Source organism: Anopheles moucheti, chromosome 2 (genome assembly GCF_943734755.1).
Source record: "Anopheles moucheti chromosome 2, idAnoMoucSN_F20_07, whole genome shotgun sequence".
NCBI lineage: Eukaryota > Metazoa > Arthropoda > Insecta > Diptera > Culicidae > Anopheles > Anopheles moucheti.
This window is the reverse complement of record NC_069140.1, coordinates 84,155,907-84,181,722: the sequence shown is the minus strand read 5'-3', so window position 1 is coordinate 84,181,722 and position 25,816 is coordinate 84,155,907. Positions and strand designations below refer to the sequence as shown.

The window sequence follows — 25,816 nt, the reverse complement described above, 5'->3', positions numbered from 1 at the left end:
ACCACGCTAGTCTCCTAGTGTGGTACACACGCAGATCGTAACATATTTTTTGGCATTACGAAACCGACGGCCCAGCAAACGCAGCAACGGGAGCAAACCACTACGAGGTAACGTTGGTATCGGGATCGGGTTTGTTTGGTTGTATCGTACCATCGAGAAATGTGTGCCGAATTATTTTTTTTTTCGCCGAGGCAGATTTATTTTGCAATCCGGCACGGGGTCACACGTTTATCGGGATGTGGAATAATATGTTTTACAGTGCGCTTCGACAGATGACCTTTACCACCGGTGGATGCATTTATTAATGGTGGTTGAAGACTCCGCTTCCTTAACAGGCGAACACCAGCCAGACGAAAGGTCGCCAAGGATGACATCCTTTTTTTCTTTACTTGAATGGCCACTCGAAGGGTGACCAGAGGAATGATTGCGCCGGCAGTGACGAATGCTTTTCCCTACTGCTGTAGTCTCCTTTGCGGGCCGCATCCCGCACCAGATCGGCTGCCTTCTCGCCGATCACGAACGCTATGGCGGATGTGTGGGCGGTGGGCGGGAACGGTACCACGCCAATGTCGACGACACGCAGTCTCCGCATGCCGTACACCCGCAGCTCATGGTCGACGACCGCCTCGGGATCGCTCGGTGGACCCATCTTGCAGGTCGCGACCTGATGATGGAAGGTAGCCGTCAAGGTCATGACGTGACAGCGCCAGTACTCATGTGTCCCGAAGGGATACTGCTCACATCCCGGCACCTGTTTCCGGTACAGCTCAACACCGATGCGCCGGAAGGGTTCCTGAGCGGTGACTCGAATCGCTTCCTGCATTCCATACACAAGAGCCTCAATGTCGCGGTCATCTTCAAAGTAGCGATACTGGAACACGGGATGATGGAAGGGGTTTGTGGACTTTAGACGCAGCTTGCCACGTGTGTAAGGTTTCAGCAACATGGGTAGGTACTGGAACGAACGCAGATTCATGATCGGCCGGAAGTACCCATCGAAGGTGGCGTTCGTTAAGCGGAAGGCACGCGGCGTACCGGTACCGGTGTCGTAGTCAATCGACGAAAATGCCTGCATCACCTCCACATCTGGCAGTCCCGGATCGGGACTTTCCGCCACCGGGGACTTCACGTACATCAAGCTCTCCACCGAGTTGGTGGTGAATACACCGCGCCCTTTCAGGTACTGGATGAAGTTGCTAAGGTTGATGTTGCCATCCAGGGTGATGTAGTCATCGATCGGTTCGCGCACTATAAATACCGGCCCAAACACGCCCGGATGTTCGTACAGCAGCTCACCCACGGGCAAATCTTGCAGCACGGGAACACCGAACGACTGCAAATGTTCCGCCGGCCCAATACCGGACAGCATCAGTAGCTTGGCGCTTTCGAACGCACCGGCCGACAGTATTACCTCCCGGCGTGCCTTTACCGATTGTGTCTTACCATCGCGCACGTAAACAACGCCCGTGGCTTCTTTGGACGCTGCGAAGAAAATGGACGCGATAATTGCTGCAGTGTTCCGATTTTACAGGGCCGCCTTGATGCTTACCCTTGTTGAGCAGCACCTTCGTCACCCAGGCACGGGTCAGGATGTGCAGGTTGGGACGCTTCCGGGCGGGATACAGGTAGGCACTGCCGCTGGTAACACGGCGCCCTTGCAGCGTGTTGGCCTGAAGGAAACACACCCCAATTTGGTCGCCGGCATTGTAGTCACGGTACGGGTAACCTGCCTGTTGTGCACTTTCGATGAAAGTGGTGGCTATTTTTGATCTGTTGAAGGAATGGGAAGGACGGTGCGGTAAAGTGCAGTAGTTGGAGTGAATTTGAATTTGAATTATAACGGTTACAGTGTGTGGTGAATCGCATTGCATACCTTTCAGGCGCAAAACAGGCAAATCGAACAAATTTATCATTTTTACATACGGAAATTATGTTTTGAAATTAGCGCTTTGTTTAATGAATCTTTTGAGAAGAGTAGTTCATATACATCTTCTTTAAGGAATCATTCCAATCAAGAATCGAGAGATTTCGATTCAGGTTCAATTTAGTTCATTCTTCCAAGAGATTAATTAACCCACAAGATTCATGTATTCTTATCCGAAAACATGATGTAATGATAAATTAAGTACAGGCAGTCCCCGGGAAAAATTCGCGTTACCCAAATTTCCGCGTAAGTCGAATCCCTGGTGCAATTTTGTTTATACTTCAAAGTCACAGAGTCGACTTCCTTCTTGGCACTTAATTTATTCGCCGAATCAGGCGATTTTAAGAAAGATTACATTAAAGTAAGTTAGAAAGACATGTTATATATGACAAAGAATAGGATTTTAGACCAATCTTTCACCTGTTTGCTTAGATTTTGTGCTATAAACTAGCCTATCTGTTAAACTTCCAAAAACCGCGTATCTCCGAATCCGCGTATAAGAGGAACCGCGTATCTCGGGGACTGCCTGTATAAGCTAGTAAAAGTATTCTTCGTCTTTATCGGCACAATATCCTTAAGAGGTCTTTCTGACTTTCTTTAACTTTATTAATGCGGACCCGAATAGTCAGTCCTGCGTACAGAAGTATCAGTATAAGCACCTCAATTACCCACATTTCATACAAAAAATCCAAAATCGTAACTCAAATCAAAATCATTATTAATCAAATTTATAAATCGGAATGAGATATACCCAACCCTACTTAAGATAGTAAGTGAGCTTATTTATTTTATTGTCTCTTTTTTCGCAGAAAGCTTGATCAAGGGCATTTCAATTAAAAACGCATGCAATTACAATTAAAAAAAGACTTTAAACGTACAAAACCAACAAAATTGATACATTAGCCTTGGTATGTTTAGCAAACAAACGAACTTGTCGCTCAAAAATTTTAAACGAAATTGCATAACATACTTTTAACAATGGGCAATGTCTTGTATTCCCAAGGAATACATTAAAAACAAATGAAAATTGAACTGAGCTGAAGCGACTTTTTGGCGGGAAATAAAAGGCAACACCGGCAAGCAAAGAACACGTTACTGTATCGCACATGCTTTGCAGATATGAAAAAAAACGCGTAAATTGGGTGAAGCGAGTTAAATGGAAAGTGAAAGGACGCAAGTAGAGAGAGAGAGTAAATGATTTTTGCGTAGTTTTTGTTTTAAATGTGACGGGTCAGTAACAGATGATGCGAACAGAACACAATGATGAAATGTGTGTCAAAAGAAATCTATAAAGGATAAATAAAGTGAAACTGGTTATGAAACACATGATGAAACAGGAATCCGATAAGTCGATTTATCGAACGATCCGATTTTTATTGGAATTTAACGAAAAATTGGATAATATTTCAATCAAAACAGGAACCATTTTCATCCACGATTTGATGCAAGTTTCTGTTAAGCATAGCGCCTCGAGATATATTACCTTGGACCGCCGTGTGCTCTGACTCCTGAAGGTTATTACAGTTTATAGGTTTAGATTTAAGATAAGCTTCAAATATTGATTGTAAAGCCCCCAGGGGCATACAATTTCGTGCAATAAACAAGATCAATGAGCACACACACGAACCGGTTCAATTGCACCATGCGTTGCACTTCGGGTGACGGTCAATCAAACAGTAAACACCTCCACAAATTGACTTTGCGAAAGCGGCGGTGGCTTACCGGATGGTCAGCTCGGTCATAGACGAGCGTTCGTGCGCCAGTGTTGCCTTTTTAATGAGCGTCGTAAACATACGCACCCTGCTCTATTCGTGGCGCGCTGGTGGCTGCCTATGCTATTAACCCATCAAAGTATGATACCCGTCCCGAAAGTTCAATGCCTTCTGGGCGTCTGTCGGACAGTATGCCGTTACCCACCTGAAAGGACAATCTTCCACCGACAGTGGACCGTCCCGACCGTGATATCCGTTCCGATCGAAGTCCCGAATGTTGGCCCGTTCCGAGCGGATGTGGTACGGTAACATCTCGTCCCAACTCCAGCCGGGATTGCCGGCCGCGGCCCACGCATCGTAATCTCGCCGATTGCCCCGGGTGTAGATCATGTAGTTGATGATGGACGACCCGCCAACACCACGTCCGTGCGGCCAGCTACACTTCCGATCCCACAGCCCGAGACAGCCACGCGTTTGTGGTTCAGATTCGTAGGCGAAATTGTAATCCGTGGACTGCAGATTTGGAGCTCCCAACGGAACGGCAGACACCAGAGGTATCTCTGCTCGGCCAGCCTCAATCAGCAGTACCGTCACGGCGGGATCTTCGGTGAGTCTGGCCGCAAGGACGCTTCCTGCTGGACCGGCACCGACTATAATGTAGTCGTAGCGTTTCCGAAGCTTTGGTTCTCCATAGTCAATACCTAGCCATTGGGTAAAGTCGATGAAGTTCCCGGCCGTAAGATTCCCCGTATCTGGCTGGGAGTGTTTGTGAGTGAAGCCGTATGCTGGTGTTGCGACCAGCAGAAATGCTAAAAGGGCTTGGATCACACTCATTGTTGGAGTTCTTTTATTGGAAGAATCTTGAAGATCACCACCGAGAATTCACACTTAAACACTTAAATACGAGAGACTCTTAACACTCCACTTTAACACTACTGAATCATAATTTCACTACACAAACATTAAAACTGGTCCATCCACTTCACGGTAATAATGGATACAAAGAACCAGGAGATTTTTCCTGCACACCGACAGCTTCGAAAATAAAACTTGTAACGGCCACCGTTACATTACGTAAGGAAACCGATCTGGCATCACGAGTTAGACGACTTTTCCACCGTCCGAACGGTTCTGGCCGGTCCTGGTGGTAAACATTACGATTACCGCGATTACCAAACTCCACAAATAAAACCGCCGCAGGTTTCGATCACCGATTTCTCGCGTACGCACTTGGTCACCGCCCAACGCTGGCGGAGAGTAATCTGTAACTGTGCGAGCTTTTGCCACCCTGTACTGCATGTGCCGCATGCTGGAGCTGGTTTCGGCGAGTTCACAGTGGGGGATGAGCCGTGCATCGGTGAGTTGCATACAAGTGCAAGAACTGCATGTGCACACTGTGTTTGTCGTGCAATATTTCATGCTACAATGCGCTTGGGAGGTATTAATGACTGATGTTTTATTCATGCTGGTACTGTCGATGTGGAACGCCTGATTGGGCAGTTATGTAAAATCGCACTGTTTCTCTTCTGAAGGGTATTTTTGTTAAAAGGAATGGATTCTATTAATTCTGCAATATGTTTGATTAACACGAATGGGACTTTGTTTTGTCCCTTGTTGACTCTGTCGACAGTTTCATCTCTCTCTCTCTCTGTTCTTGGTATAACGACCTACTAGATCAAGCCTGCCAATTCTGGCCTACTAGACTTAGTTTTACCACGTAGCTGGAAAGTCAGTCCTTGCTACGGGGGATTGGTCCGAATGGGATTTTCGACCGGTTCTGTCGTGTGAAAACCTTCGCCGCTACCAATACAAATTCATAATCTCTCAATAAAAAGTTTCACCTTCTTTTATTTTTGTTTGTCGCTATTTGTTATTGTTTCAATAGACACTAATTTTAGACAAAGTGTCTAAGTAGAAATTTTTCGAACATCTTTATATCGTGCCGTTTTAAATAACATATGACTTTGAAAAATTATCAAATATTGCATGGAATTTGAATATTTTGTCTCGTGATTTATAAATGAGCGAATTAGTATGCAAAAATGGTTCCCACATTTTAACGTGAATTGGAAAACCCTGTATTTAGCAGGAATGCCTCCTCAAACTGATCCGTTTACACCGCCTCTTAGCGTACAGCGAGGCGGAACAGAGCGCGAGAGAACTGCCCGAGCTCTAACTCACAACCTCAAAGCTCCAAGCACGTGTTTGATTGGGGTGACGCTGTTAAGGGTTTGTCGTCCTGAAGGGTACACTTCAGAAAAAAATGCCATGTAATAAACATTCCGTGAGGCGTAAAGGTGCCTTAAGCAACATTGATGTTAATAACGCTTATCAGCTTACTCTTATGGTTCGTATTGCTTTATTATCAACCCCTCGAAAGGTTGTAAAAGGCAACATAAATAGCTTCCCTAAAAAGAAAGGTGTCGAAGTGTGATCGAAATAAAGGAAAACTCCCAGGAATTCGACCAGGGTTTGATACTAAGCATAGAGCATATGTGTGCTAAATAACATTAGTAACAAATTATTAGCATCATTAAAGCTTACTAACTCGCGCTTATCATTCTTTAATATGTACTAATCCATTATCTTCTTCGAAAGGTGATAAATAGCGTTGTAAAGTCGGCATTAAAAGAAAGGATTTCAGGGCTTGCGATTGGCGCATATCAGCTCTTGTGATATTGAACTAGATTCCTCCTTACTAAGTAAATTGGTTCCTTTTATTCCATTCTTAAGATTTGTTGAAAAATTTAGGATATTTTTTTCTGTAAAGATGAAGACACGCAAAACGTTGGGTACTTTTCTTTTAGATCTTTTAGATCTCCACGGACAGTAGGCGAGTGAGTTTTCATATTGATTGTCAGCGTCGCACGATGAGCGCGTGGCAGTGATGCCAAACTTAACAATGCGAAGCTTTTTACCTTTGAGACGTATTATTCTCAACAAGATTACCGTGAATTAAAGTGAATAAAACACACAACAAAGTAACGATTTCATCATGTAACGAGTTTCATAAATATTCATTTATTTAATTATCAGTCTATTTAACTTAATATTGCATTGTATGTTGGATGATTGTTGATTCGTTTTGGCCGCGCTGCTCACTTACATTTGCTTACTTGTTTAAATTTTTTCTATTTGCTCTCTTATTCGTCCATTATACTATCATCTGTTTCGAGTGTGGAAGTTATTGCGTGTTGTAAAAAGGGATGTTTTTTTGATGTTGTTGATAATTTTACCCTCATATAAACACACACGCGGTCGTTGTTGTTTTTTTCCTGCGTCAATAATCATGTACAAAACAATAAACAATTGGTTACAATCCTCGGATGCGTCCTTCCAGGTGCGTGTCTCTTTGGTGATGAAGATGCTTTATAAAGGTTGACGGTTTTTTCCCAGTTCCCCTTCGCCTCTTCCATTGATTAGAACCTCACGAGTAGATGGTCATAAGAATCATCTGCGGAGATGGAAAACGAAGAATATTAGATTAATAAAATAATGCGAGCAATAATAAACACTCATTACCTCTTCCAGCGACAGGGGGCTCGCTTTCGCTTTGGCATCCAAGCTGTGGTAGCGTTCTGTGGAATTAAATAAAATATATATTGCCAATTTGTGCATAAGCATAAACGCAAGCGATAAACGTACCGTGAGCCAAATGTAATCGTGCCATCGATAGAAGGTATCCCTCCAGCGTTATCTGACGGCTGCGTGTGAATCGGCTAACAAGTGCTTCCAGCACTTTATTACTAGCGGTAGCTCCACCGGCCCACAGCAATCCTCGCAGACAGTACGAAGATACCTTCGACGCCCAGATGCCTCGGCTGAGCGTCGCCGTACCGGACGACGAGGGACCGCAGCGTCGAAAAGCTGCCTTCCAGAACCGCATCAGCCCGATCAAGGCGGGCACGTGCTCGATCGAGAGACGCCCACCGAGCGCTGGGTCCCGCAACGCCAACATACCGCGGCAAAGTTCCAGCGAGGGTCCACAGTTGATGCCGCCCAGTCCGCGGAATCCTCGATTGTTACCGCCGTGGGCTTTCAGGATGGCTTGCAGCTGGGTGGCATCTATTTCGTGTGGATAGCGTGCGCGAAGTTTGTAGAGAATTCGCTGGAAGAAGTAAGAGGATTTGTGTGAGTAAAATGCTATAAGTATTTGCCTAAAGTTATGCAATTCGCACTACAAAATAGGCTTTCAAGATGTAGAGCGCAGGAGTCTTCAATGGCACTTACAGCATCAATCGTACGCTCGTCACAGAACTCAGCCGCTATGTTGTGTATCACCAGATTCTCCTCATTCACCTCCCACACGTCCGTGTGCTGATCGGCGAAGATGCGCAACAGAAAGCGACCCTCCCGATGCTGGGCCGCATGCGGCATCACGACAAAGTCACCGGCCGGCAGCGCAAAGAACGTTGCGATCTCGCGCAGATTCGACAGCGGGGCAAAGTCGAGCGGCATCTGCTCACTCACGTACTGCGGCGTGACACGCTGCATCCCGGGCGGCACCTCGTAGATGGTGAATCCAATCTCCTCATCCTCGTAATTCCGGCTCCGGTAGCACTCGTACTTCTGGGCGACGGCCACAACGACGTGTGCTTTGGAGGGATGACCCGGTGGTACGCGGATGCGGAACTGCGGATTGGTGGCGGTCGTCTCGATGAACTTGTGCGGTCCACCCGCATTGAACCCGGCGCGCCACTGCCGTACGGCAAGGGCTGCCCGCCAGGGGGCGCGCGTGTGCAGGCCGGGCTCGAGTGCCCAATCGTCCGGGCCGATGTGGGCCAACCAGATGACGACGAAGCGCGTGAGAAACTCGTTCACCGACATCCAGAACTCGCAGTCGTTCGAAGAGCGCGATGAGAGCAGTTCGCGATCGCGTTCGTTCAGTGCGTTCCACTCCCAGCTGCGTTCGGACCAAGCGCCACACCAGACACCGCCCCATTCGCCACCGATCCAGGGACTGCGCAGCCGTATCAGGCTTGTGTCACCACCCGACGAGCTGCTGCCGTGTGTGACGGAGTCGTTCGAGTTAGCTCGCACTCGCGCAAGTCCGGTGACACAGTACGGGTGTTCGGTGAGCAGCCCCGATCGACGCCTTTTGGTTTCCTTTTCCTTTAGACAAACGATGTAATGAATTAAACGTTATATGGTCTACTCCTCTGCTACTTACCAGTCCACTAATGGCGATCAAGAGTGTTGATCTCGGTACAGCTCCACCTAATAATGGTCCACTGGGAGGTACACTCTGTACTACTGCTCCGGTAAGATCCTGCAAGGCTCGTCCCACCGTACCATACTTCAAGAATGTATATCCTCCATACAATCTGGAATATCAAGCAAGTGGCATAAGTTTTCTAATAAATCCTTGAAGTTCTGGGCAAAACTTACTTGGCGTAGGCTTTCTCCAACAGTGCCGCCCAAAAGATGTCTGGCTGAGCGCAATGCATGTGTGCTGGGCGATCTCCACGTGTTGGTAGTCGATCGTCAACTCGCACCTCAATCCATTTCCCCCACTGCCAGAAGCGAAATCTGTTCCGAATAACGCAATTGAAAGGATGAAGTTTTAAAATTCTAGAAACTAACCAATTATTTGATCAACCTAATATTGTGTGTACTCAAACAACACACCATCTTTATGGCGTATACATATTGACTTATATAAGAAATGGCTAATATAAGTGTCGTGTGTTTGTTTTTCCCCACTTTCAATCATAATGTAATCAAAACGGCTTTCAATAATTTCTTCGTGAAATTACAATTTCCTGTACCATTCCCAACCTCCAGTACTATTACGGCGACGATCTCAAGTATCAATCACCCCCCCCAAACACGCGACAAATGTTGAAGGTGACAAATTGGATGCTGGGTAAACAACTCGGCCCGCGGTGGATGCTACCTCCTGCAGTTGGCTGCCGATTACTTAATCGCCAACTGTGTCTGTTTGGACACTGTTTGTGTACTGCGCAAACATAAACCCATCTTCACCAATTCGCGGTGACATTGAAGCATCCACAGTGCGCGTATGTTGCATCCAAAATCGAACCGAAATCGCCGGACAGGTTTGTTGGCCTAATGACCCGACGTGCGAGAGCTATCTCGACTACAATAAAAAACAAGAACCATAGACGGGTTCAGGATTCTATCGAAATGTGAACTCATCAACGACAATTAAACTTCAAACGCGGATCTAACGGCGCGAACTTGATGAGATTGTAAAATATTCCAAGGCTAACCAGTATTTCCATAGTACGATCCTCCTGTCGGGAGCGTACCCCGTTGCGTTCTCTGTGACATCTTCTGCACTACGGTTGTAGACGAGTTGTAGATGCCTACCAGATGTGTGGTATCACGCCGATAACGTAGCCACGTTCCACCACCCCAAGACATCTTCACATCACGATTAGCAAGCTCAGCGGTAACACGAGAAGATGTGAGCCTCCCGTACGGTTTGACTTGTGTGTTGACCTCTTCACTTTCGCTGCGACGCTGCGCGCAGTTTATGAAGCGCGTTCGTGACTTGTCGCGGGATAAAGCGCCGTCCGGATAGAAGGAGCCGGATTGAGCTTTGTATCATTCGTGCCCGGTGCCGTGTGTCGTGCAGTTCGTCCCGCAGTGTGCTCGGTCGAAGGAATTAATTAATCAAATACGGCGTCGTGTGAAGGAAGACGATGTTTCCTATCGTTGCGTTAGGCTCTATCGGTCAAGGAGTCAATCGTCATTAAATGGGCAATCGATTCTTCATTCATTTCTTTGTGTGGAGCTCGATCGGAGCACGATGGTGATTAATTTGTAAAAGAAACAGTGATCAAGAGTGCTTTGGCCGAGGTGTTGTTTAAAAGTTAATTTAATTAAAAGTTCTAATTGTGGTTCTCGTGTGAAGTTGCATTAATATTCTGCTCTAATGTGGAAAGCATTTTTTAAAATTGATGTTGAGTGAGTCATTGTGATAAGATCATGAGAAATTGTGAAACAACTGTAAAGAAAACAGTAACTAAAGGCAGCTTTGAAGGAGCTTTACTTAAACATTACAGTTTTTTGTTTAGTGTAATAAATACCGCAAGATGATGTTGAAAGTAATGTTAAAAAGTAAGTTCAGTGAATGATCATAAATGATCATCGTAATGGTGTAGTAGTAGAAGCTTCTACTAAAGCCCATATTATTTGCAGAACTCTTTTTCATAGCTCCACGATACTCTCACTTTCTGTTTGGCATTCTCTGTGGATGGATTCTATCACGAGTGGCGTACCTTTGGTCAACAACCGGCAGCACATATCTTGAAACTACCGGTTGGATTGCGGGCCCCAATCGGTTATTAAACCTCCAATCGCCCGTTATCAACATGACCGAAAGTGTGCGCGTACTGTGCTGGGTAATGACCACGCCTGCCAATCATAAGGATAAAGTCATCCACATTAAGGCTACCTGGGGCGCACGGTGCAATAAGCTGCTGATCATGAGCTCCGTGGAGGATGCCACGATTGGCAGCATTGCGTTGCCCGTTGAGGAAGGTCGGGAGAACCTTTGGAACAAGACGCGGGAAGCATTCCGCTACATTTACGAACATCATCTGGAGGAGTACGATTGGTTCTTCAAGGCGGATGACGACACGTACGTGGTGGTGGAAAACCTGCGCTATTTTCTCTATCCGTACTCTCCGCAGCTGCCCATCTACTTCGGTAGCAAATTTCGCTATCCGGAATACGTGAAGCAGGGTTATTTTTCTGGTGGTGCTGGTTACGTGCTCAGCAGGGAAGCGGTAAGACGCTTTTACGAACAGTCCCTGCAGGACGAGGAACACTGCTCTGCTGCTCTGCAGACTGAAGATCTTGAGATGGGTAAGATCTCTCGGGGTGTTTTCCATATTCCTTAACCGTCCTCCAACATCTCTATCCCCTTCTTTCTACACGCAGGAAAATGTATGGAGAGTGTGAATGTGACGGCAGGCGATTCTCGCGACGATTTCGGTCGGAAGCGATTCTTACCCTTAGATCCCGTCTTACACCTGACCGACTCTTGGGCAGAATTTCCTGACTTTTGGTACTACAACTACTCGTACTACGAACCACTCTATGGGAAGAAGTGCTGCTCGGATCTTGCCATCAGCTTCCACTACATATCGGGCAAAACTATGCACATGATGGACTATCTGATCTACGATCTGCATGCGTGGGGTTCACACTATCGTTCTCCGCCACTGGCTAAACTGAAAACACCGGAGGAAGCAATGGCCATTGCAGGACCGTATCCGTTGAGTACTTTTCGTCCAGATATGGAGACGAGCACGCATGAACTATCCAAGGAAACGTCACAAACAGCATCCTCCTCTATTAAACCATAGTTGAAGCTACCAGGTGCATTCTCTTAACTAGTCAATATTATGTTTTTTTTCTTTATCTAGAAATACTCTTTAAAATACTCTTATTTCTTAACAATTTGATAAACAAACAATCGAAATAAAATTATATTTACACAAAGGAATGGGAATTGCTGCTACCGTACGATCAGTGTCGCTCTCGCGAGAAACGCTTCGCACGTACACCGCGTTGCATACATTCAGGGGTATTCGATCGCAACGAAGCGTTTCGATGGGAAAAACACACCCCCCCATCAAGCAAATGCGTTAATACTTGACGTTTAGGGTTGGGATGACATTTTGTTGCATAAATTTAACACCTACTTGAACATTCCACAGTATCCGTTGGCGGTGTCGAAGGTTTGTTCCGGTGGGACGACACGCTCCAGAAGTCGCGGCAGCTGCGACAGACAACCGAGCGCTGCCAGCAAGCTGGGATCACCGGGACCGACGGGTTCTGGAAGCTCCCGTGCGGTTAGGGGTGTTCCCGGTGGTGCAATGCGAAACTGTGGTCTTGCACACATATCCTGAGGAGATGAAGACACATAATAGAGTCCGTCCGTCGATGAAATTCAACTGCGAAAGCAAAGCTTACGTGAGGTCGCATCCAGACGATTTGCTTCTTCTTCGACAGTGTTCGGGGTGTTGGTGGGAACTCGAGATCCTCGTGCAAACCCCCCGGGCCGCGGGTAAGCACCCCGTTCATGTGACGTCCGTTGGGCAGCGTGCCGTTCCCATTCGCCGTGATGACCTCGGCCGACCGGGGTCGGGACAGTGTTGACTGATGATCCGGCATGCCTCCATTGGTCCAGCCCCGTAGTTTCGGTCCACCGTCTAGGCAGGAAAAGCGCATAAGCGACCGTTAAACAGTGTCAATTAATCCATTTCACGCAAAACGATAAAGACCCCCCGAACAAACGGCGCTCAGTGAGAGTGAGTAACGCGTGGTGCGCCAAAAATGTCGGCCAATACCGAATAAGTGGCCGAATGAATAAAGAAAAGTGTTGCAGTGAAGAAGGAAAGTTATTTGAACAACCGTGGATGGTGCTCACACGGTGCCACGACCAGTCAATCAATCACTCGAACAGGTGGTAGGCGCGGACGGGGCCTGGAGGGCGTCCGGTCCGACGAGTGGAGCTACTTACTTGTGTAATACTTATCCGTGGCAGTGAACTCACCTGTGAACGAAAGGGGACAAGAAAAAACAAAAAAAAAACAAGAGAACACATGAGTATGGCGAGATTTTGCGTTTATGAGATCGTTTACGATCGGAGAAAAGTCAATTGAGGCTAGTGAGATGTGGTGGCGATGTTTGGTAGAAATTATCGCTTTCCCATACTTGCTGTGGGGGAAAAGGTGGGTACGGGGTAACAGGAAGCAGGAAACAGGAAATGAAAAGCGCAAGCACAAAGCATTCTTTTGACATCGCACAACACTCGCTCTCGATTCGGGGCGTTTCGTGTAAGTGCTGCTACCGATTTTACCGCGCCAGCGATCGGTTAAACACACCTTAGGGACGACCGGCGGCACTACTGGCCAATGGCCTAGAAAATAGGGGGTACATTACTTTCTCTGGCTGCGAATTCGTTTTCCAAGCAGAGAATTAACTACTTCTTCGTGCGCGGTGGGTCAGTGTCAACGCGGTTTTCTTCAAGTGTCCCGATAAAATTGGGCCAAACGAGTTTGCGAATAGAAAATGGGCGGGCAATTTAATAATGTAGATGGTTTTTGGGACAAGAAAGTAAGAAGGTTTTAAAAATTGTCGTATGAAATGTTTAAAAAGTGACATTTTAACCTTTAATTGCATACATTTAGGCGTTACTAAACAAAATGTCAGCATTTAGCTTTTTTTTTGTTTTTATTAAATGTTTTTAATAAAAATATCGAACTGTGCAAAACTGATATCGAATACTTCTTAAATATCACTCTTATATGGACGAAATATAATGATCGTTTCGATTAAGAAAGCGCAATGATCCACAAACAGCAAGACGTCGTGGGTGACGGCCCAACTAACAACTGTCACAACTGTGATTTGACATGAATTATGCAGCAAAATTAGTCACACGATAAGCGTATGCACATGTTCGCGTCCGTGTCTTCGGGTCGCTCCGTTAGAGTAAAGTTAGGAGGTTAACAACGCTCGCCAAAACCAACGCGAGTTGGCAAGTGGAGATGTCTAAGGGAGTACACCGCAGACCGCACTGCTTCGTGCTTGTACGCTGGGGTGTCTTGAGGAGTTTTCTTCGTACTGTTTAAGGTAGCGTTCGCCACCAAACAAGCGCATGACTAAACTCTCGGCATGGGAAAATGTCAATTCCCGGTCGCCACGAACCCGGCGGAAACCCGCATCCAAGACCATGTCTCGACCCGATGCTTGGGAGCCATAAAGCGGGCATGAATCATCACCGGGTTTGCGGTGTGGCAGCAGAAGGGGAATGGAGGAAAGGAAACTGCATACAACCTCACCTCACCTTCACCCGAAATGGGGCCCACAGTGGAAGTTTTCCAAAACAGCTGCACGCCGTGGTGCAGATCGCAACAGCCCCGCCAACAGTGGTCAGCGAGCGTTTATATGGCTCGTTTAGCCAAAAGACCGCAGCGATGGTAATGGTACCAAAGCTCACCGCTCGTGAGCAATAAAAGTGTATCAATTTCTGCTCATTAGCCCTGCGGGACAACACCAAAGACGAAGATGATCCGTCCGTTTGGCACTCCGGGCGCACCGGGCACAAGATGTAGGACAAGCTGTTACGGCTGCGATTTACCTGACCAATCGAGATCGGACCGATCGGGGTCCCACCGTTGTCGCACTGCCGATGGATGGAAAGCCGACCACCATCAACGGGAGGGAAACAAATTGGCGATGTTTATCGAACCCCCGTGCGGACGTGGACGTCTTCTTCTTTTGCTTCTTGCATTTTTCCACCTCATTGCACCGCGACCGGGGCGATTTGCAAATTAAATCAAAGCGAAGAAAGCTGAGCGTGACAGGAAGCGTGATCACGCAGCGAACTTCGTTAGGTGAAATTTATGTACCAGTAATCATAAAAGACTTAATAAAGAAATTGTTGTTGTTAGTTTTTTTTAGAGGAAAAATGAAGACGTTAATAAGGGCATTGAAACAAAAGAGAATGCACAACGAATGCAGGTATGTTTAGTTAAAAGAAACAGTTCGAAAAAAGGTTCTAATAATCCAATCGCCCTTCTTTCAGGTTAACATACAAAAGCAACGACTGACGTTTACGTACAAGAAAACTTATTAGTGTCACCCTGCACTTTTTCGAAAAAGACGTCATAGAAAAATTCGTATTTAATTGGGTTCAAAAATAATAACATTCAACATTTGACCATGAATTAAAAGGAAAAATGTTTGGTTATGATGAGGAACTCAATAAGGAACTCAACAGCATTCTTATCTCCGGTACAGATTATCATCTCAGTGTTCTATTTTGTTCCTTAAATTCCCTACTAAAGTTTTATAAACTATATGTTATTTAAATCTTTTCGTAAGCATGAGTTCCAAATTCACACTAAAATAATATCTTCTGACCAATTTAAGCGATTTCTGGATGTGTCGCGATAGATCTTCAAGATGGTGATGAGATAACGGAAAGAATTTGAACATTTTTTGACGAGCGAGTTCACCGGAGATCACAGTAGCAAACTTGAATGTTCCATAAATAATGAAACAATTAATTGATTATTAACTGATATTGTCAACCATTTGGACGACACTATGTCTACCATTTATTTCCAAGTGATAAATTCAAAAAAATAATATAAAAATATAGAAAAGGTACGATACGATCTCTGTTCGAATTTAGTACCTAGTAATCCTTTTCTGTGAATGAATGTGGTTCTCTCTATGAAGGGTTCTCTCGAGTACTCGTTGCTATCCATGGATAACCTTTTGACATCTATGTATAGTCAATGGTTACTACGATGAATTATTGCTTACGTTGCATTGTGGCTTTTGAAATTAAACATTAAATTGTGATAAGTTGCAAGAAAAACAGGAATTTATTTTTAAAAAAGTAATTTTCCCACTTATTGTTAAAAGCAATTGATGAGAAAGGTATGCTTATTCGTTCAGATCATGAATTATAACCCACAATTGGGGACATAGAAAGCGATGAAAGATTATAAACTTGACACAAAACAGAGTAGAACTCTCCACACGCTTTTGAAATCTTCTCCTAATCCCAAATCACCATTTTCCGGTAGCCAAAGGTCCATGACATCCGGACCATACACCTTACCCCATCACCGGGTTGGAGGTAACCTGCCACCGGCCTAATGCCCTCCAGTAACTCATGTGATGACACCCGACCGCAACCGATGCGATTACAAAATGTCAGCGAGTAATTGATTTACGGTAACGCTTACACCCGACGATGGAGGAAAATTTCGCCCGAGATCAAACCAAATGCGCCCAAGGTACCGTCTCTACCGCCGGTTAAACTGCCGGCCGATTCTAATCGTACCGCCGTAAAATCGTAAGCCCTTTCCGTCACGCCCAATGTACAGGGTGAGGGGTTTTAAACAGGGGTCGGAAAAATTAGCATCGAACCATCGGAACGGAACGATGGCGGATCTAAGCGAAAGATCCGTCGCTCGCACGTTTTGTCACCGGCATGGGGTTGGGCATTTGGTTTGATGAACCAAATAAAAACAAACGACTTAAACGATGGCTAATTAAATGTCCCCATACAGAGGACTGCTATTTGTGTGTGGCATTTTTGTTGTTTAAGAAGGAAGTGCTGATTACATTCGTTTTCCTCTCACACCGGCTCATTGTAATGCGCAAAAAAACGTCACAGCGGAAAAGCATTCCCAATGCAGACGGATGGGAGGGAATGTGTGTTGCTTCATGCGAATTATTATTATAAAATCGATTAGTCGAAGAGAAAAGCTCCACTCCCCGTACGGGTAATGCTTGGCGAGGTCATTAAACGGGCACCCCAAGCCACGGTTCGCCCAAGCGCTTTCGTTCGAAACCGATTACGCTCTGATTGATGAATGGGAGAGAAAAAATTCCTTTCCCGTCGCTTCCTGGCAGCAGGCAAATCAGTGGGTTGCATTATTTATGCACTCATGGGTCCCAAAAGAAAATGGACACCGGTTGGACCTCCCAGCGGGCAACAATGTAACGACACCAACGGTTGCCTTGCAGCTCAACTGCACCCGAGTGATCGATGAACGTACCCGGGCAATGGAACGGAAGCCGTATCGGTTTGCAGCGAGATCGTGGCATGGGTGAGTCAGCTCGGTTTCGTAACCGTGGTGTCCCAGGTTACGTACGAAAGGATACATTCAATATGGGTGTGTTCCTATTATTAGATCAGTGTCAGTGGTTGTACATGGTTGTGCGCTCAAACCCGCAAGGGACACGAGACATGAGGCATGATTTCAAAAAAACCGAACAGGCACAATGTGGAAGGTGCTAGAAATGGGTACAATTTTCCAATAAAACTCAAACTTATTACCATGCACTGTCATAGCTCAGTTTTTGAACTTTGCCTAGAAAACAAAACGAAACCAATGCGACCCATTGCATTGGGTGAGTGTAAACAGGTTCTGGCTTCTGCGTGATACGTTTCATTTCTTTATTTTTGCTCGGTTCTATTCGGCCCAACCCAAAGCCATACCAGGGGGAGAGCAAGAACCACAAACACACACACACACACCCCGGTTAGCCACCAGTAATCGAATTGATTTCAATTCCCCCATCCAACCCGTAAGCCCTTCTGATGCAGCCCTTCGCCACCAGCCGGCAGCACGTGGAAGAATCCGGCTTCAATTCCGTTTTACCCATGTTTTAGCGCCATTTACCCCCCCACGGGGGTGATCGTTTCCAACGACCAGTTGGAGGTGGATGATGGAGATGGTGAAGACGCAGACTTTGACCTCCGCGAGCAAGGTTCGCTGCGTTGCTGGCGAGGTTCTACCGGGTGCGGGCGGGGGTTCGTTTTTTGTCCGCTCGTTGAAGTCATCACACGCTCACGAGGTGGCGGCGGATCGCAAGGTGAAGTTATGCAACCGTCAGCTCGTTATCTAGCCAATGGTATCGACACAGCGCGGTTACCCTTACGATGCAACTTCCACTGCACTGCGGGAACGCTTCCCTAACTTTTCTCCGGTGCTTTACGAGCTTATCGGAGCTTGTTATCGGGCGGGCACTTGTACAAATGACATCGACACTTCGACGTTCATTAAATGTTCCTCCCTCTCTGCCCATCAGTTGGGGAAGGGAAAGAAAGGCAAAGAACGAAACAAAATTGTACTAAGCAGATAAATCTAACAGGAGCAACCGAATCGGATGAAAAAGAAACACGCGAGGTTCGTCGCTTGTGCTACAGTTGAAGTTTTTCTTTCGTTTTGTCTCTCCCGGTTTTGCTGCACCTTATGGGAATCACTACGGAGCGTGATGGAGGTAACGATGGGGATTAACGAGCCAAGCGAACGAACGAGTTCTGAATGAAAATTCTAAAAAAACGAACCACACACTCAGGCGGGAAGGAGGGAAAGAAAAGGGAAAACTCGCCAGGCCTCCTCCCAGTGGCTCGAGCTTTAATCATTACCGTTCCCCCTTTCTGGAGCAGGTTCCAGCGATGCCGGTGACGCTCGGGTTAATATATCTCCTTAATGCCCATAACCCTGCCTTGAACCCCGCGCACCGGATTCGCCTTATTCGGCAGACCTCTTTTGCAACAGAGCAAACTGGGCTCGAGAGATCGCAAGGCGTGTACGATCGTGGAGACAGTGCCACGGTGCGTGCTGGGATGCATAAATGTTCCGCTTTGCTGGCTGCTGCTGCTGCTGCCATAATTGGGATGTTTCTTTGTTCTCGCTCCGAAGCTGAACTGTTGCAGAATTATCGTATACTCCCGTTTTGTGTCAATCTGCGCCGAGAGGGCATTAAAATTAAATAAATGTTTTGCGAACGATTATTAGCAATGGCAGCCATAATTAAGCCTTCGATTAACATAAATTGGGTTGCTCAATCGCTTACCTAATGCAGAGTTGTAATGATTATAAACAACCAAAAGTTTTTTTTTTCTTTTTGGGAAAAACTCGACCACAACCTGTAAGTAGCTCCAGCTTTCCCAATTTATCTACCAAAAATAAAAAGAGAAATAAAGAAAAAACGAATAAAAATGCAACCATCCTCGAACCCTGCTGTTATGCAAACATAGAAATTAATCTAACGCAACAACAACATCTCATCGCCCAAAGGTCGTCTTTTGTGGCACATGGGAACGCGCGGTTAACGGGGAGATGGTTTTTTTGCGGCGTGATGCAACTGCCGGGCTAAAATAATAGCAATCAAGATCCAATTATCTGATTATCGATGACGATCGAGCCGGGCACGGTGAAACGGCATCGCTGGGGGTGGAGGGTTTCTTATAGCAAAATATTCACCCTGTTAATGTTTCAAGATTTTCCATTTCGTTTCGGTTGTTTGAATGGTGTTGTTTTTTTTCACTCACTTCACGAAAGAAAATTCACTCACCAGGGGAGTCAAAAACAACACTTTGATTTTTTGTTTGATGCTGTTTTTCCACCCATTTGAACCGTAATGGTGCGCAAATAATTCGCACTCGCATGGTGATACGCACATGAACACGAGCGTTGAAGCTTTCTTTTATTGCAGGAAGATTCGTTCGCTTTTCGATCATCAAAAAGTGAATAAAAAAGAGAAGCCCCGGAGAAAATGACGCTGCGAAAAGCGAAGCAAAAAAAAAAACGGAAGCTTCAACTCCGATGGAATCACTTTCCACCCGGTGGTGTGTGAACTATTGAACTCGAAAGTGACGGACCGGCGTGGTGAGGAGTTCGGCGAAGAAATTCGAAGCGAATGAACCGAAAACCGTGCCGTTTAGGTATTGAGGTTTATTGTGCATGGTTAAGAAGATTGGGTGCGTTGTTTTCCAGCAGGCCCGTTTGTTGTTGTTATGTCCCGGAAAAGGCCTACAAAGTCGTTCAGGTTTGAATTAACCTCGATCGGCCATGTTTTCGCCAGAGTCTTTGCCGGGTTGGAAGGTGTATGATAGCTTCGCTGGACGGTACGCATTCTTGAGATTTACAATTAATTAATCTTTCAGCGCAAAGTCTAGAAATGCATAATGTAAGAGATTTACAGGGTTTTCGGAGATTATACTGACAAGTACAGCGAGATGTTGTTTTGTTTGGGCATATAATCAACTCATTTAGCAAGTTGTTGAATTGAACAGAAGATGGTGTGCTAAATTCGGTAGAAGCAGTGGAGGATCAATCCCCTTGGAGGCCCAGGGCGGAATTTTTAATGGGTACCTTGAATTTTGCTACGGCATTATTGGTGTTAGGGAGATGTACTTCAAACATGATTTAACAACACCAACAAAGTCTCGGAAAGAAAGCTCCCTTGCGTACATCTCAGAGTTCTGTTGCGTAGCCCTGTAAACGGGCCTGGTAAGCTAGTCTCTATATATAAACATTTGTATGCGCTAAGGAGAGCCATAACGCCACTACTTCGATCACATTTTCTATGATTCACGTACATTTACGATTCCTGATTAGTCCAACGCCTTCTACGATTTTTCGCCCAAGGTACCGTTTTCAATCGGTTTACTTCTTCGGTAACAATCAGAGAAATTTCTTAGAAACCTATTTCGCTCATGTTGATTTTTTACGCGATGAACAACACAATTGTTTTTGGATTTCCAATACCAGGAAAGCATGTTTTTCAAGAGGTGACACCTGCAGTGTGGAATTAATTTGCCCATCACTATTGCATTGCATACTATCAAACCCGTCAGAGCGATCACGTTAGTGTAAGGAAGATGGATGAAACGGAAAGCATCCTTCATCTCACTTAAACTTCCCGTCGGCTGGTACGAAATTCCATACAAACCAGCTATTTTCAGATTGATGATACCAGGAAAGCATCCACGGAAAAGGTAGCACTTAGTACGGCAATTTTGGTCGAAAACCGCCGAAAGGCATGCAATGTATAAACACTAACTTTCCCGTTGGTCGTGAAAAATTTCTTCGAAAACTACTAGTTTCCGAATGTATAGTACCAGGAGAGCATCCACGAAAGAGGTAGCTCCTGGTATTGCGCCGTAAACATTGCATATAACTATATAAACATTGCATATCTTCCGGCGTTTATTTGTTGTATAAACATTGCATACCTTACGGCGTTAATATGGTGTATAAACATTGCATACCTTACGGCGTTTATATAGTGTATAAACATTGCATACCTTTCGGCGCAGTACCAGGAGCTACCTCTTCCGTGGATGCTCTCCTGGTACTATACATTCGGAAACTAGTAGTTTTCGAAGAAATTTTTCTCGATTAACGGGAAAATTAGTGTTTAAACATTGCATACCTTTCGGCGGTTTTCGACCAAAGTTGCAATCCCAAGTTGTTGCATGTAAGATGTTGCATGCCAGATGTTGCGCAACATATGTTGCGCAACATATGTTGCGCGACATATGTTGCAAGCCAGATGTTGTACAACATATGTTGCGCAACATGTGTTGTGCAACATGTGTCGTGCAACATCCTGGTACTCGGCTGGTACCAGGTGTTACCTCTTGAAAAACATGCTCTCCTGGTATCGAAAATCTGAAAACAGCTAGTTTATATGCAAAGTTGGTGTGTAAACATTGCATACCTTTCGGCGGTTTTTGAGCAAAATTGCTGTACTAGGAGCTACCTCTTCCGTGGATGCTCTCCAGGTATTATACGTTCGGAAACTGGTAGTTTTCGAAGAAATTTTTCTCCACTAACTGGAAAATTTGTGTTCTTGGTCCTGGTGCAATTTCGTTTATACTTGAAAGTCACAAACTCGATTTTCTTTTCTGGATTTAATTCATCACATAGAAACAAATGTTTTTATATAACCAAGGAAGATATTTTTGATCAATTTTTTACCTATTTAATTAAATTTTGTGCTATGAATAACCTCTGCTGTTAAATTTTCAAAAATCGCACAATCGACACACATTTTTTGGGGCCCCCAACACGGCGAGGCCCTAGGCGACCGCCTACTCCGCCTACCGTTTAATCCGCCGCTGGGTAGAAGTATTGATCAATCATCGAATGATTATGCTGGCAACACTGCTGCTAGCAAACTGTACAGCAAACTTCAACTTTGCATCTGTCAAATCCTTAGCAACACCGTTGCTAACAACAACTTTCCATGGTTGCTGATTAACTCTGCCGAGGTTGACAACGTCATCTACTTATTCATTCATTAGCACCGCATCACCCGATTTTGGGTGATGCCCTATGGACATCGCCTTGACACGACGTTGAAAGAGTTAACTTGCTGAACGATTCAATTCAATTAATATAATCGTCGCTACCCCTGCGTTATGCATTCAACCGCGAGCAAGGTTCAATCATGATAATGGATTTTTTTTTTTGTAAAAAAACGTGTTTGATCATAATTTATATCAATGCAAAATGTAAATGGGGTCTATAGTTACTCATAATTTTCATAAGTTTTTTCGAGTTTTTAGAGGTCGATCACGGAGATATATGGCCATAGATATAACTAGTGTTATACTTGAATCGTTTGATGAGAGTCATTCATATGAATTTGTAATGAGAAATCATTCAAATCAGGAATCAACTCTCAAAAGATTTATGAATCCTCAGAGCAATCCCTTGAAGGCCTTAAGCAGAATGCAGTTGGACCCATTTTTTTATTATCCGATTCATTTATTCAGTTCAAATAATCATTCAGATCTCAACACCTCTATCTGCTTCCAGGAGCTACATTCTCGCGTCCGTTGTGGGACTAAATATAGCAAAAAAACTTATTGAGATAAATTAACATTGAGAAACAAAAGGCATTGACAGAAGGTTGTATTAATCTGATTTACAATAAATCACAAGTTTGCGCTCCGTACTAGAGATGCTATAACAGTGCTTTAGAGGTACATGGTTGTAATTATGTAGAAGCACACAGGTATGCGATTTTTAAGTTCATCCCCCGTGAACCATCTGCTACATCTGTCCGGACGGTCGGGAAAGAATGTTTTCTTTTGATACTGGAATCCCGATCGGAAATAGAAGCAAGCGAAAGGGAAAAGGGTGGAAAGCGATGAAAAATGATGAAACTGATTTTCACTTCATTTTCCCACACGCCCTTTCTTTTACCCCGAGTCACACGGCGGGCTTTACCTTCCGCCTTACCACCAAAGCCCATCAGAACGGGCTGGCGGGGTTTTGTTGCTTAATTAAAAATCTAAAAACACAACAAAAAAACCCCGAACATCTTAAACATCGGTTTATTCTCGTCATTAACCGGTGGCATATGAAAACCGCTGGCTTCCGTCTGTAAAACGCGCTGCTTTACAGTTACGCCAAGCTAGCTGGCGAACGATCACGATCGCGCTGTATGATTGCATTTTAATTATTTAGTTTAAACACTAAGCGCTCATCGCTAAGCGTTGGTGATTACATTGATGATAATTTATATTTAAAATGCATTCAATTATGTTCAATACATTGCATTACGCGCTGAAACGGTTCCATTAAATAATTACGCGCAAGCGCGATTGAGATCGAAATAAAAACATAACTTGCGTCGGACAATAAAAATTCCATTCTACTCGTTGTTTTTTTTGTCTGTTTTGTTTGCCGACACGCAACCCACTCGAGTGGTTAAATAACCACTGATAAGCGGACAAGAAAATCAGAGTGTGGATGGGGGATGTATTTGATCGCTTCCTCTTTCTCGCTCTCTTTTAAAACTCCGAGAAGGTCATTCGGAAGGAAAAGGACCCCAATTGGCCCGTTCGACCCACCCATTCTTTTTGCCGCGTTCCTTTCTTGTGGTATCGTTGAAATTTCCGCTAAATTTGTTCCATTTAGCTTCCACGAGCTGGCAACCAAATGCCACACGCAACCGTGGTACGTTGCGTGTGCGTTCTGGAGTGCGTCGTGGAGTTTATCTGGCCCGATCCGGGCCAGAAGCTTATTAGGCGTATGGCAGTACTGCTACCGGAGAGGCTCCCTTCAAGTAGTATCATCCCACCCGAACGGAATCGAACGGAGCGGATTTTGAAATTCCATTTCCATTTCTGGCACGCACCCGGGTGGGGGGAAGTTGCGAACGATCAGCAGCAATCAAGGGTGCGGCTCAAGCGAAGAACGCAGAGAAATATTGCGTGCCACTCATGTGTGTGTGTATTGTGAAATTTATTCTTTATTTTTTGTTTGTGCTCCCGCTTCCGGATTACGGGGGTGGGTGCAATTGCAGCGAGCAGCAAACGGCAATGAAAGAGCGCCGGCTAATTTGGCTAAAACGCTTTTCAAAGCGCAAACCCCGCAAACGGACCCACAAATGGTAGACAATGCAATGCCGGGATAACTTGTCAAGCTGCAAAATGTCATTATTGACGGGAGATGGTTTGTGGCTTGCGAAACGGGACCGGTACCGAGCACTTGGGGTGCTGTGTCATATACGTGTGCCCACCTGCAACGGGGCTCAGCTTACAAAACAACAGTCTAATATATCAAATTTAGACCGGGGAACCGTGTGGACAGGTCCGGTAAGTGTGTGTGTTCGTAATTAGATAGCAATTGGATCTGCCACGGCGCTCGGCGAGGTGGAACGCTCAACACGCGCGGAAAAGGCTGCTTCAAGCGTGGAACCATCACGGGTGTCAGATTCTACCAAAACAAACATAACGCTGCACGGGAAGGTAGCGGCCGAACCTTGATTGGGGCGAGGGTTTTCGTTACAGCCGGAGGAGATTGTTGCGAAACTGTTGTGCAGTTGTGCAAATACACTCCTTCGCTTTTTATGCTGTTCGCTTCTTCTGTCTGCTGGGAAGAGACAGTTTTAGTGGGTTGGATGTAATAGAAACTGTTTTTAGATTAAGTTCTTTCGCAAGAAATCTCTTATATTGTTTTACGGGACTTACTCGATCAAGTTTTCTCTTTTTAGATTATTTTCAAGTTGAAGTGGAATTTTTAGAGGTAGGGGTGGAATTTCGACTAAATGTAAAGCATTAATGATTATAATATAAATGTTCTTTTTTATTAATTCACGATTTAACGAGAAAAATCTTTAAAAATACAAAAAAATATTATACCAATTATAATAATATACCAACCTCCAAGAAGTAAAAAGGTATATCAAGGATATGCGTTTAAACTAGTTTTAAGTAACAAAAATATTTAAAGGTAGTAGTAACGATGAGTACAATTTTTCAAACAACTTTGCGTAATTGCATGAAAACTACATGAAATTTAATTTATTTTTGTTCTTTACACGTTGTATACGTTGTTAATATGCTTCTTTTTAATATGTTTCAAAATTAATTTAAAAAAACATCTTACAATTATGTTGCACACTGTACAATTTACACAAGATAACTAATCAGTCTCTAAAGCAATGATAATACCTTATTACCATTTTATTTTCATACTTAATACCTATTGATTTATGTTTGAGGGTAGTTTTGCCCACAAATTTTCATTACTTTAGCAGACATTCACGTTTAATTGAAAAGTCTACATTAATTGATGTATCCCACATGTTCTAGGGAGAAAAAACGACCTCATCTAATGAGCGAAAAAGCGCTCAAACCTTGCTAATGTTCTACGTAATGATGTTCAGCAGCAACAAATAGGTGGAATGGTGAAGAAAAAACTCGTTTTTCCTCAACACCCCACGCACACCCCCTGTTACACACACACGCGCTACATTCTTGGGGCTCGTGTGCCCGGCCAAACAGCGAGCATCTCCTTTCACTTTCCCCACCCGTTGTTTGCCGCCTACCCCGGAAAGGGGGCGTGCGCATCGAATCATAGAA

The 25,816-nt window shown here is 44.9% G+C and overlaps 3 protein-coding genes across 3 annotated transcripts in view; 1 reads left to right on the top strand and 2 right to left on the bottom strand.

Annotated features, from left to right (window-relative positions):
• Positions 1-385: 385 nt before the first annotated feature.
• Positions 386-4,470, bottom strand: LOC128299560 (glucose dehydrogenase [FAD, quinone]-like). The gene is made up of 3 exons (XM_053035566.1): positions 3,842-4,470; positions 1,550-1,770; positions 386-1,482 (listed from the first exon to the last, which is right to left on the bottom strand). The coding sequence occupies exons 1-3, from the start codon at positions 4,468-4,470 to the stop codon at positions 386-388; spliced, it is 1,947 nt and encodes a 648-aa protein (XP_052891526.1).
• A 2,205-nt stretch (positions 4,471-6,675) lies between these two features.
• Positions 6,676-25,816, bottom strand: part of LOC128310448 (calpain-11-like) — a 38,029-nt gene continuing 18,888 nt past the window's right edge. Inside the window, exons 2-10 of the mRNA XM_053047090.1 lie at positions 13,136-13,168; positions 12,586-12,824; positions 12,315-12,517; positions 9,025-9,165; positions 8,807-8,960; positions 7,867-8,748; positions 7,282-7,744; positions 7,159-7,214; positions 6,676-7,090 (exon numbers count right to left, since the gene is read on the bottom strand). Coding sequence (XP_052903050.1) covers positions 7,064-7,090; positions 7,159-7,214; positions 7,282-7,744; positions 7,867-8,748; positions 8,807-8,960; positions 9,025-9,165; positions 12,315-12,517; positions 12,586-12,824; positions 13,136-13,168 — 2,198 coding nt within the window. The 3' untranslated portion in view covers positions 6,676-7,063. The remainder of the gene's footprint in view (positions 7,091-7,158; positions 7,215-7,281; positions 7,745-7,866; positions 8,749-8,806; positions 8,961-9,024; positions 9,166-12,314; positions 12,518-12,585; positions 12,825-13,135; positions 13,169-25,816) is intronic.
• Positions 10,698-11,975, top strand: LOC128298698 (glycoprotein-N-acetylgalactosamine 3-beta-galactosyltransferase 1-like). The gene is made up of 3 exons (XM_053034469.1): positions 10,698-10,722; positions 10,804-11,472; positions 11,548-11,975. Exons 1-3 carry the CDS (start codon positions 10,698-10,700, stop codon positions 11,973-11,975), a joined length of 1,122 nt encoding a protein of 373 aa, XP_052890429.1.

Coding starts and splice junctions, on each gene's coding strand:
- LOC128299560 (XM_053035566.1), bottom strand. CDS start 4,470: ATGAGTGTGATCCAAGCCCTTTTAGCATTTCTGCTGGTCGCAACACCA. Junction 1,771..3,841: donor GTGGAAGATTGTCCTTTCAG/GTGGGTAACGGC, acceptor TTCCTTCAACAG/ATCAAAAATAGCCACCACTT. Junction 1,483..1,549: donor GAAGGTGCTGCTCAACAAGG/GTAAGCATCAAG, acceptor TTTTCTTCGCAG/CGTCCAAAGAAGCCACGGGC.
- LOC128298698 (XM_053034469.1), top strand. CDS start 10,698: ATGATGTTGAAAGTAATGTTAAAAA. Junction 10,723..10,803: donor GTTGAAAGTAATGTTAAAAA/GTAAGTTCAGTG, acceptor TATTATTTGCAG/AACTCTTTTTCATAGCTCCA. Junction 11,473..11,547: donor GACTGAAGATCTTGAGATGG/GTAAGATCTCTC, acceptor TTCTACACGCAG/GAAAATGTATGGAGAGTGTG.